The sequence below is a fragment of the Portunus trituberculatus genome, chromosome 4 (genome assembly GCF_017591435.1).
Source record: "Portunus trituberculatus isolate SZX2019 chromosome 4, ASM1759143v1, whole genome shotgun sequence".
NCBI lineage: Eukaryota > Metazoa > Arthropoda > Malacostraca > Decapoda > Portunidae > Portunus > Portunus trituberculatus.
The window spans coordinates 75,071-87,957 of record NC_059258.1 but is presented as its reverse complement, the minus strand read 5'-3'; the positions used below and the strand labels follow the sequence as shown (position 1 = coordinate 87,957).

Here is a 12,887-nt window from a genome sequence, read left to right as displayed (position 1 = left end):
ATTGCATACATGACTCATTTCCAATATATACATCCCTTCAATACTGAGAAACATTTTTACATAGAGATTTGTGTACAATTAAACCATTTTATTGGTATTAAGAAAGATCTATGGAGGTCAGAAGATTAATGGCTGGAATCTTCACTATTTTAATCCCCACCTATGTTTCTGAAGCAGTACATAATCACCAAATAATAAGCAGAATGATTATGAAAATGCGTCATGGTACTGTAGGGGTTAAGTAGTGCTATAAGATCATGGATTCAGAGTGTGCTATTCTGTCACTCAGCCTTCCTTTCCATGCCATATTATTGTGCTTACCTTGTTAAATCATGCATGTATTTATTGTTTGTATCTTTTATTACACAAACATGTATCTGAATTGTATGGGTGTTCTGTATGTATTCCTTCTTCATCTTTCATCTATGCCTTCTCTTCTATTAAGCTTCTTGTATAGCATCTCAAATATATTACTTATACTTTATCTTCCATTCATTTATCCCGCTCTATTAATATTCTGTCAAATGTATGGGTGTTCTTCTATGCATATTCCTTCCTCTTCATCCTACATCTATTCCCTCTCTTCTATTAAGTTTCTTGTATAGCATCTCTGTTGTTTAAATTCCTTATACTTTACCTTTCATTCATTTATCACACTTTATTAAGGTTATGTCTAGTGTATGGGTGTTCTTTTATACATATTCTTCCTCTTCATCTTTCATATATTCCATCTCTTCTATTAAGTTTCTGGTGCAGCATCTCTGTTGTTTAGATTCCCTATGCTTTACCCTTCATTTTCTTCCTCTATTAAGGTATTGTCAGTACACATCAATCAAAATATTTTATTAGAATGTAACACAGATTGTATATTTTTTATTATATGATCAATTGCCTTTCACACTCTCACATCTTGGGTTTTTGTTCTGATGTGTGGAATAATGTTGAAGTGATGGGAAACTTCACAATGATCTGAGAGGTTAGGTGTTAGGTTAGGGGGATTACACACACACACTAAAAAAAAAAAAATAAATAAATAAAAAAAAAAAAAGAAAATAAATAAATAAACATACACACAAAGAGAACACCCAAATTTCTCACACACACACACACAGACACACACACCTACAACTAGACAGCAGCACTACACAAAAACCAACACCAACACTATGAGGTGAATCTCAAAAAGCAAGGCATCAATGGAGTATAATTTATTACCAAAATATATGAACTACACTGCAACATCTAGCAAAGGGGACACACTAGCTCTACACCTTCCGCTGAGTTGCCTACCCTACTTACTAGTACATGAGGTCTCCCATTCACGGCTTGCCCAGTACCCCAGCCTGGCCCTTCACTGTGGTGTGCTGAGCCTGGCCGGGACACTGGGCCAGGCACTCTGCTCACAACACAAAAGTTTATGAGGGTTATTTCCTGCTTGTTTCCTGTGCTGTTTCCTGTTTGTTTGTTTCTTTATGGCATTGTAGTTGTTTGGGTTTTATTTGAAGGTTTTTAGTGTTATCAAAGTTGTTTGATGAATGTTTGTGTATTTTCATGGTACAAGACTGATTTTGGTGTGTTAATTAATCATTTCACTAAGTTACGTGTAAAGGTTCAGTGTTATTTTGTTCATATAGATAAAGAAAAAAAAATTGAAGGTTTTAATTTTTAGTCCTGTAAACTCAAATTTTGTGAAATTCATCTATTTAAAAAAAAAAAAAAAAAAAGATCTCTGTAGTGTGTAAAACCTCGAGGCAGTTTTTCACCCACAAACAAATGACAAGCAGCACAAGACAAGCAGTGCAAACCTTCTGTACGATAAATAGAGTAACAAACTAACACAGGATATCTGGGTGCCAATAAATTAAGACTTTGATAACCACTTCTTGGGCTCCAAGTGTTAGGGTTCACCGTCACTGCGCCTCAAGCCTGTGCAAGAACGGTGGCCACCACATTACTAATACCACTAGAAAAACTCTATCCCGGGAAAAAAAAAAAAAAAAAAAAAAAAAAAAAAAAGTCAATTAACATGTAAAATGGACTTAGACACATTCACATACAACACATATATTCACATACAGTCTTGCATTCAATCAGGCTTATACCAGGTTAGTACTTTCAAAATGGCACGTAGCAGTAGCAAAAAAAAAAAAAACCTAAAGACACTACTACATGTGTATCTTTGTCTCAGTCCCTCATACTACAGTGTATGTGTGTGTGTGTGTGTATGTGTTATTAGATTAACTTACTCATTGATAAGTTAGATGATAAAAGAACAAGTTTTCTTTTATTCTGTGTTTTGTATGTGTGTTTTAAGTTACACGTTCAGTCAATACAGTAAACTAACTTGTAAAAAAAAAATATCATTGCAGGAAATAAGATGAACAGATGCAGGAAATAAGATGAACAGATCTGCTTTCAAAAATTCATAACATTAAATGAAAGTAGAAGAGAAAATGAACAAAATACACATTCCTTATCAGCCTTTGCTGTGAAAAATAAACCAGCAAAAAAAAAAAAAAAAAAAAAAAAAATATATATATATATATATATATATATATATATATATATATATATATATATATATATATATATATATATATATATATATAAACATATCTGCTTTTAAAACTTATAATGAATAGAGAGCGTTTGATGAAAGATGAGAATGTGTGTTGTCAAGATGGAATTGTGACTTGTCTAGAGTATTGCAATAATGGTGTTGTGAAGTGATTTGGTGTATTTTAGTGACATATGGTGGTGATCTGAGGTATATTGTGGTATCTAGAATAATATGGTGGTGGTGTAAAATGTTTGTTTAATTATTATGGTGCTGTGTATTGGATTTATGTTTGTATGATATTTTTGTGACAGCAACACACACACACACACATATCCATACAAACATAAGTGATAATATTGATTTTAGTAGCAGTACAGTTTAACATCATTTCCTGTGGGAGTTTGAGTGACAGTAATAATTTAAAATAATCATTGCTTCTTGACCAAAAAAAAAAAAAAAAAAAAAAAAAAAAAAAAAAAAAAAATCCCTCACACACAGACACACACACACACATACCTCATAAAACAGCCCATGAGGTAAACACTACACATTACAACAGCCAGAAAGTGTGATTCAAAACGCTGATTTTCTGAATGCACCACTGACAAAAATCTTTAGTCTCAGGAAAGATTTGCCGAGACACACAAGTCTATCAACATCACACCAAAAAGTTGAGCCACATAAGGAAGGAAACGCCATTAAGAGACGGACATAAAACACAATTATGAACGTTATTATGGATTCCTTCTTCCCGCCATTCTTAATAGATCAAGAAAAAGAAATGAATTTTGACCCCACACACACACACACACACATTGCAAAGGAACATATAACACTGAATTAGCAAGATAACATATTGAATTACCAGAGAGATTTAAAGTTTCATATCAAACACACACACACACAGGCAAACTTTCATTCATTCACACACACAAAAACATTACAGCTGTACATCAAAAGTAGGTCATTGGAAAGGTAGAGAGAGAAGAATGGATGAACCAGACAAGCATGCATCGTGTAAGACCCAAGAGGATGACAAACATGTACATTCCTACCACACTCAGTCAAGCTGTGTCTACGTTTAGCCTCAGAGTAAATTACCACTACATTAACTCGACATCACTACGCTTTCTCGAGACTTTTCCTACATGTGTCTTACATTCTACCTAAGCTACAGTGTGCTCAAAGGCAGCAGGGATGTGGGAACCAAACATGTGAAATTTAACCCCCACCTCCTCTCTCTCCTGCAAGATTCATTTGATGTTGTGAGTGAAGCATGAACTGCTCACACCTCACACCTCCCTCATCTGCTGCCAGGGAACACACAACATCCAGTACTGGCTAGCCAAGACTACTGTTGAAATGTTACCGTAAGTACGATGAACCGCCACACTAAGAGATAAGGACCTGTACTCACTCCCTACATATTTAACCGCCAGACTGCTGCTGCTGCTGCTGCTGCCGCTGCCCGCTACGGTTGCTGCCTACTTGACAAATACTCTACGCACTATTGCCTCATCTCGGGCAACCCCCTCCCCCCATCAGCCCTCCCTTCAGGCAGTGTTGACGCCACACGACGCATCTTCCTCACAAGTCGCGGCCAGAACGTGTCTTCACATAAACCACCACAGGGTTTGTTACTTTAGGTTTGCTGCATTGCTCTACACACTTACGTTAGGTTAGGTTTGCTCTCACGCATGTTTGGCAGTCATGATAGACGCTGCCACTGCTGGGTGAGGGTAGACATTAAGTAACCAGCAAGGCTGTATGCTTTGTTTTCCTTCATTCCCAAGTCATGTAGTCAGGTAAAAATATTTCAGTGATTTAGAGGATGAAAAAAAAAAATAAAATAAAATAAAAAAAAATAAAATAAAATATTACAGGAAAAGAGAGGCAGGCAGGCAGATTACTGGTTGTCTAGTAACACACTTAGTTTTCTTTTAGTGTCAGGTAATCTAATGTCAGTGTTTGACTGGATAAACAAATTCCTTGACAACTAGTACATGCAACACTCCCTTGATATATGCTTGCCTTTCCTTTACTTTTAAGCCATCTGATGTCAAGTTTTGCTACATCACAGAGACAAGATTCAAGAGTAAGGAAAACCACAAGTCACAAAAGCAGATTACTTAACGTCTAACCTCAGTGACACACAGAGCTCAGAAGGAAGGCATATCCTCCGCTCACAGTAAAATGTTATAACTAATCTGGTGTGGCCACAGTGCACACACAGACACACACACACACACACACACACGGACATCTACACCCTACACACAGCTGGCCTACTGTGTTTCCCGGCACACTTTGGTCTGGCTGGCTGAAAGTGTCAATGCATTCCTCTGTGACAGCAGTATGACAACCACTAGGATGTCCTCACTAAGTACAAACACTCACTACACACTGGAAACTTCACTCTTCTACGCTCTGAACTGAAACAACACTACAAATCTTCAAGTTTACAAGCGTCCTTTGATTAAGAACTGTTTCCCGATGGCACGAGTACCTAAAGAAAGAATCAAAGAAACACGAGATAGTTTACACAACTCGTGCCATAACAGAAGCTACAGTACAAAATTTATCAAGACATTATGGTATGATACAAATTTACAAAGAATGAATGATGCACATATGTGAGTCTTAGGCTACAAAAAGACTTGCTTCCAGGCAGTTATTGCTTGTGACAATCAGTCTGGCTATCTATAATTGCTAAACAAGTAACAATAATGCCATGTTATGCTTCAAAAAAAAAAAAAAAAAAAAAAAAAAAAAAAAAAAAAAAAAAAAAAACATACTACATTACCTTCATCACAAATGATCCGTGTTATGAGTAAAACAAAAATATCAAACATACACACACACATACACCAGCAAAGATCTGAGCCCCACAAAGCCCTCAGCTTCTGCAGGCAAAGTGAACCACTTGAACCACTGACACAATGCACTGAGAGGCAGAAAGTCAACACTAACTGCACACACAGACAACACCAGGAACCAAACATTGCCAAGGGGACGAGACACAGTGGACTCCTGAAGGGGCTGCCACCACACACACTGCTATTGGTCAAGGGAGAAAGTGCTATAACACAACTGTCCACTCTTACCTTGCAGAAAAACCAATGTGCTTTAATACAAATAACATGCTGAGCCTCACCAAACAAAGCATGGAGAAACAACTGTATCTCAATCACTCCTATGGTGTTTGAATGCCACTCTTTTATCCATTAATTATTAGAATAAGGTAACAGTCTTCTGGTCACAATGTAAGAACAGAAACACTGTCATCTATCAACTGTTAGACCCTATGGTGACCTTTTTGTAGATTAGAGAAAGAAAGAGTGAAGATATAGGAGAGAGTGGATCAAATTTTTTTTTTTTATGAAAAAAAAAAAAAAATATTAACTGTTAGACCTTATGATTATTTTTTTCAGATTAGAGAGAGAGTAGAATAAAAGTGAAAACACAGGAGAGATTGGTCACATGAGTAATGGTCCTGCCAGGACAGGGCGAGAGTGAGTCAGGGAGGTCAGGGAGTGTGACAAGAGGACACAAGCCTACAAAATTAGTCCTTATGAGAATTCATGGGAAAGAAAGTATAAGCGCTAATAATTATAACTACATGCAACTATGAATAATTGTGAATAACTTAATACCATCCATCACTACACCCTTTGGGCCTTTTTCTCTGGGTTTAATTAGTCTGTGGCATTGTTTTCATGTTTCCAATCTGTGTGTTTTGTTTTGGTTACCTTTTAAAATGGCCACCAACCTCCCCCAATTACTTAACAGTGTGTGTGTGTGTAACAGCCCTATTGCTTCTCCGTACAGCTAAACTCCACACTCCATGAAACCACAGCCAAACAAGTGACAAATGCCAACACAGACCAAATGGCAGACAGACAGACAGCCAGAGAGACCCCAACTGCAGAGGAAAACCAATGAGATGGACCATAGAACTACCAAAAAATCAAGGTAATGTGACACAAAGATGAAAGTAAACTAGTAGCTTTGTATGTTTAGCAAATGTGTCAGTAGTGTATGTATGAAAGGCTCTTATGAATGATGCAGACAAATAATTATACAAAACTATGAAATTTCTGAACTGGCTAAGTGATGTAAATTTTGTAAAATGTATATTCTAAGCTAGCCATGAAATTATAAAGAAATTGTAAAGACTATCAATACATGAGGAACATGATGAAAAATGCATATACTTCACATCAGAGCCTAGAAACTGTACTACCACTGATGCCTCAGGAACTGTGAGTCAATGAGAGTGAAAACGAGATGAAGGTGAAAAAAATCACATCAACAGAAAAAAAAAAAAAAAAAAAATCACTTCATCTTAAAGCCAGTAAAACACTTCCCACAATCACCTTAAGGAGCTGTGAGCCAATGACATAACACACACACACACACACACACACACACACACACACACACACACACACACACACACACACAATGACAAGACAGACCTTGAGCACAGCAGACCAAAACCAACACAGGCCCATCTCACTGACCTGACCTCTGCTACTGGGGTCACTGCACACAGTACCAACAACACCACAACCTCTGCCCTCCCTGAGACACTGCCTAGCCCTGTGCAGCAAACGACATGACCCCAAACATGACCCGACACTGTGGTGGTGTTACTGGTGTTACTGGTGGTTACTGGTATTGTACTAGGTGGCGGTGAAGGCTTGGGGGAGTGGAGGGGGGATTGGTGGTGGGGGGAGAGGCCACAGTTAGGTGAGCAGGTCTCGGTACTGTTGCTTGAGGGTGGCCCACGAGAATGTATTGAGGTCCAGGTTCACTTTCTTGGAGCGGACCAGCTGGGGCCGGGCACACCACTGGGCCAGGCTCTTCTGCAGCTGCTGTGTGGTGTTGTACAGACATTCCTGCAAGAAAGAGAATGAGAGAGTGAGTGACAGTGCCATATTCAGAAATGCTTCCCTCTCATATGATGATCATTTTAAAAGACCACAGAGATGATTAACAAAGTTCTAAAGAATATTTGTCCTGTCAATAATGGAAAAAAAAAAAAAAAAAAAAAAAGTTAATGTGTCACTATAATTATAGAAACATCCTCATTAGATAGAGCTGTGTGATTTAACTGGCTAACTGCAAGACTGGCTCACTTGATAAACATTCTGTAAACATCAGAAGACTGAGTGTTTGAGGAAACTGGGTGGAAGGAAGGAAAAGATAAACAAGACAAAAGACGAAAGGAGATAAACAAAAGAGGAGAGGGTGATGCTTGAATAAAGAAACAGGCTGAAAGAAGGAAGTAGACAAACAGCAAGGAAGGATGAGAAAAAAACCAAAGAAGAAAAGAAAAGGAGAGAAACAGAAGAAGGGAGATAAACTGACTGGGCATTTGAAAGAGATAAACAGGAGAAAAAAATGACAAACAGAAGCAGGAAGAAGGTGAGAAACAGGCTGAAAGGAATGCTGAAGGAAGAAGTTGAGAAACATAAGAAAGAAGATAAACAGGCTGGAGAAACAAGGTGAGTGTTTGAGTGTCATGGTTGCATCTTACCTGTGGGAATATCTCCGGGTAGACTAGTCTGTTGGGGCAGATGGGGAAGCAGCCAGCACCCACTGCCTCCAGCATGGCAACACCAAAAAACTCGTGGTGAGCCGTCGACACCACCACATCTCCAGTGTGTAGCAGCTCCCAGTACCTACAACACAGTATTGGTCAGTGTTCTGCTTCTTGTACCACTAATCATCTACCCTGCAACTCAGTACTGGTCAGTGTTCTGCTTCTTGTACCACTAATCATCTACCCTGCAACTCAGTACTGGTCAGTGTTCTGCTTCTTGTACCACTAATCATCTACCCTGCAACTCAGTACTGGTTAACTGTTGCACTATTAACCTCTTCAATACTGGAATGCATTTTTACCACAAGTTTTAGATATGACAATTTTATTCACATTAGGAAGAGTCTACAGAGGTGAGAAGATTTATGTCCAAATTGTTCTGTCTTAATCTCTGAAGCTGTATCAAATTACCAAATAATAACTAGAATGAATATTGAAATGCATCATGGTACTGAAGAGCTTAACACTATATTTCTCCTGTCCAACTAATCATGTACTCTGCAACACCCACTACAGGTTAATTCTTGCACTATTAACACTATTTCTCCTGTCCCACTAATCATGTACCCTGCAACACTCACTGCTTAACTGTTGCATTATGAACACTATTTATGTTTCCTTTACACTGGCTGTACTATTATCTGATTAAATTATTTTTTTAATTTTTTTTTCTTAAGTATTGTTATTTTTTTTCTATTTTCATATATCAATGACATACTTTTCTGACCATCAGCATTAAAATAAATAATAAAAAAAATAAATAAATAAAAAAAAATAATAAAAAACACACTTTTCCCGACTCTCGGCATATCCCCAGTGAGTGATGAAGTTAGCCAGTCTTTGGCGAGCCTCGTTGAAGATTGGTGGGTTCTCGGAGAAGGACTGGCCCAACACACACACTCTGAAGTTAAGCCCAGCCTCCGCCAGCTGGAACAACACCTTGAACATCGTTGTGGGGTCCTTGTCATGCTCCCTGCAACAATGAGCATGAGTTAGGTAAGGAACTGACCCCTGCGTAACATGCCAAATTGTGATGGATACTTGTGACTGTAGGAATGAACTAGAGAGAAAAATTAGGGAATGTATGGTGTTGTGAGGGGATGTGAGAGGTGGTGTGAGGGGATGTGAGAGGTGTCGTGAGGGAATATGGAAGGTGTTGTGAGAGGATGTGAGAGATATTGTTAGGTGTTGCGAGAGGTGGTGTGAAGTGTTGTGAGAGGTGGTGTGAGGTGTTGTGAGAGGTGGTGTCCTTACCAGCGGTGTGGCCAAATGATGTGCAGGGGCTCCAGGGCGTCTTTGGGAGAGCGAGTCTTGTGAGAAATGTTGACAGGGAAGAACAGGACCTGAAAGTAAGGAAAGTCAGATGCTGGGTTTAAACATCTGGTATAAAGACTATGAGGTTAATTGTAACAGAATCAATGTGAATGATCTATTTATTTGATGTTTAATTGGATACATCTCCCTGCATCTCTATTCTCTCTCTTTCCTCCTCCTCCACCTTCTTTCTCTCCTCTCTCAGCAATTCTCTCTACTTCTCTACCACTTTCCTTCTCTATCCTCCATCTTCCTTCTCTACCACATGCTTTCTCTCTCCCTGCATCTATTTTCTCCACCTCATCCACTGCCTTTTTCTCTCTTTCTCTCTCTTCTTACCACCTTCTTTCTCACTCTACCTGCATCCATTCTCTCCTTCTCTATCATCTTCTTTCTTTCCTCTCCCTCCTTACCATCTTTTCTCTCTCTCTTCCTGCTTCCCTATTATCTCTCCTTCCCTACCATCTTCTTACTCTCACTCTCCCTGTAACAATTCTCTCTTCCCCACCACCTTCTTCTTCTTCTTCTCTCTCTCTCTTTCTGCATCTCTATTCTGTCCTCCACCACCTCCCTTCTCTCTCTCCTTCTTTACCATCTTTTACTCTCCCTGCAATTCTCTCTTATCAACCATCACCTTCTCTCTCTCTCTCTCTCTCTGCATCTATATTCTCTCCTTTCCTCCCCATTCTCTCCTCTCCCTCCTATGCCTGCCTCACCCTGGACTTGGCCCGCACAGCCTCCACCAAGCTGTGTGTGTCTGGTCGGTGGTCCGGCTGGAGCTTGAGGTGCCTGGGCATCTCACGCAGGAACGATTCAAGGTTGTACTGAGAGTTGAACACCACCACGTCTGCTACCAGGCTGTGAACAAAGGCAGGGTTAACCTCTTCAGACACACATAGACAAACACACATAAACAGACACACATGGACAGACAGACATGCATACAGACACTCACCAGGACAGGATCTGATTATAGCCATACTGGAAGTCCCTGTCCTTCTGCTTCTTGACGGGATAGACCAGCTGGTTCTCGTGGAAATACAGAATCTTTTTGACAGGGGCCAGGTCCGGACGCAGGCCAATCAGCTCGCACAGATTCAGGGTGGACGAGGCAAACATCACCTGGGATTGGTGCACAGAGATTAGGAGAGCTGTGGTTGGTGCAGATGGAGAACAGGTATGTTGTGATTAGTGCTGAGAGATTAAGTGTCCTGTGATTGGTTGAGAGGGATATTAAGTGTGTTGTGATTGGATGAGATGGATATTAGGTGTGTTGTGATTGGTTGAATGATCTGTGAGTGATTTAAATTAAACTAAACTACCATTTCATCACACTACCTTAAAGACACAAGATTTAGGGTTTTAGTTACCTTAAAGATGTGATAATTAGGGTCTTAGTTACCTTAAAGACGTGGTAATTATGGGTCTTAGTTACCTTAAACACGTGAGAATTAGGGTCTTAGTTACCTTAAAGACATGGAAATTAGGGGTCTTAGTTACCTTGAAGACATGAAAATTAGGGGTCTTAGTTACCTTAAAGACATGATAATTAGGGGTCCTAGTTACCTTAAAGACATGGTAATTAGGGGTCTTAGTTATTTTAAAGACATGATAATTTTGGGTCTTGGTTACCTTAAAAACATGAGAATTAGAGGTCTTAGTTACCTTAAAGACGTGAGAAATAGGGATCTTTTGGTAGAAATAGAGTGCAGCAGTACGAGCTCTCCAGTGCCACTTCTTGCTCGGCAGCGTGAACAGTGCTGCCTCCTCTGGCCCTATCACACTGTCATCTGTCCAGACACAACCACACACACAGACAAGGTTAGAGTGAGTTAGATTAGTGTTTATTTATTTAATTTTTTTCTCATTAGTTTGTCATGTAGTGGTTGTTTATATATTTTGTGTTGCTTTGTTCAGTTTTTCTTTATCTTTTTCTCATTTTTTCCTCCTCTCTCCTGTCTCTCTATTTCTCTCCATGTGTTCCTACTCTTCCCTATCTCATTATAATCTCTCCACTTGCTCATTTTTCTCTCCAGCTTCTGCTCCATGTATCCCTTTCCTCCCTCACACCTTCCAACACTCCTTCACCCTTCTCTCTTCCCTGCCTCTATCATCCTTTTCTCTTCCTCCTTCTTCTGGCCTCTCTCACCCTTTCCTCCTCCACCCAGCTTCCCTCACTCCTCTTCCTTAGCTATTTATCTAACTTGTATTATCTTCCTTCTACCTTCTGTCATATGCAACTTCCACCTCCTCCTCCTCCTCCTCCTGCTGCTGCTGCTATGGTTGGAATGACTCACCACTCCTGAGTGTTGCGATGAGCTGCCTGTGAGAGCCACCATAGAAGGGCTCAATGAACAGCACCCTGGCACTGGGGGGGCAGGAGTCCTCCCCCCTGGTCCCTTCCCATGCCTCGCTGCCCCCTTCCTCCATGTCCATCACATGCTCCTCCTCCTCCTCCTCCTCCTCTTCCTCCTCGCTGCCACCCCCCAGTAGTGCCGATGCATTGGCCTGCGTCATGGCTGCTGCCGCCACTGCTGCTGGGGCGATGGCCGGGGCGCCGGAGGGTCGTGTGCTGATGGCTCCTGCAGTGAGGGAAGATCAGGTCAGGTCAGGCAGTAGTGGCTCTGCTCTCTCACCATCACTGTTTTGTAAAGCTTCTAAGATAACTGGCTGTGTTGTCACAGTGTTTCTCCCGGTAATACTGTACAAGTCTTGTTAATCCCTCACTACAACCATAAAAACACCCTTAAACACCTGAGGTACTTTAAGTACAGGCTGTGGAGGCACAGCCAGCAGTGCGACTCACCAGCAGTGTTGCGCAGCACTTCAGCGTTGCCAGACAGACTGTACTGCCAACCGGAGCGCAACTGTGCCGAGAAGCCCGGCAGGCCAGCCAGCGGCAGGCGGGGGAAGAAGTGGTGTGGCATGGGTGGCATAGGCAGGTTGCCACCAGGGCTGGCACCACCACCACTGCTGGCCCCTGTGCCGGTGCCTGGGGCTGCCGGCCGGCCCCCTGCTGACCCATTCATAGAGGCACCACCTGAGGTACCGGCCACAGGGGGCAGGGCACCGAGGGGAGGGGGAATGGGGGTGGAGGCGGGAGTGCCGTCGTTGGAACCGCCACCACCGCCAAAACTGGCCAGGAAGGCCGCCTCTGGGCCAGCCATGGCACCCGTCATGAGGCTCTTGATCTTGCTGATGTCCGACTTGCTTATGGCCTTCTTCACGTCAATGAGCCGCCCCTTGATGGAGTGGTTCCTCGTCACTGCAACACACACAAACACACTCACACACCACAAACCACACACACACACACACGGGTCGGTAGCTCAGTGGTTAGAGCGCTGGCTTCACCAGCCAGAGGACTGGGGTTCGATTCCCCGGCCGGGTGGAGATATTTGGGCG

The 12,887-nt window shown here is 41.3% G+C and overlaps 1 protein-coding gene and 1 long non-coding RNA gene across 2 annotated transcripts in view; one reads left to right on the top strand and one right to left on the bottom strand.

The window, feature by feature from the left end:
* Positions 1–2,622: 2,622 nt before the first annotated feature.
* LOC123511185 lies at positions 2,623–7,594 on the top strand. The gene is made up of 2 exons (XR_006676700.1): positions 2,623–4,192; positions 6,389–7,594. It is a non-coding gene; the product is annotated as an uncharacterized LOC123511185 (long non-coding RNA).
* LOC123511150 (poly(U)-binding-splicing factor half pint-like) overlaps positions 7,309–12,887 on the bottom strand; it is a 13,375-nt gene continuing 7,796 nt past the window's right edge. The window contains exons 5-13 of the mRNA XM_045266789.1: positions 12,289–12,747; positions 11,780–12,064; positions 11,148–11,272; positions 10,438–10,604; positions 10,199–10,340; positions 9,423–9,511; positions 8,959–9,141; positions 8,103–8,247; positions 7,309–7,461 (exon numbers count right to left, since the gene is read on the bottom strand). Of these exons, the coding sequence (XP_045122724.1) occupies positions 7,309–7,461; positions 8,103–8,247; positions 8,959–9,141; positions 9,423–9,511; positions 10,199–10,340; positions 10,438–10,604; positions 11,148–11,272; positions 11,780–12,064; positions 12,289–12,747 (1,748 nt within the window). The remainder of the gene's footprint in view (positions 7,462–8,102; positions 8,248–8,958; positions 9,142–9,422; positions 9,512–10,198; positions 10,341–10,437; positions 10,605–11,147; positions 11,273–11,779; positions 12,065–12,288; positions 12,748–12,887) is intronic.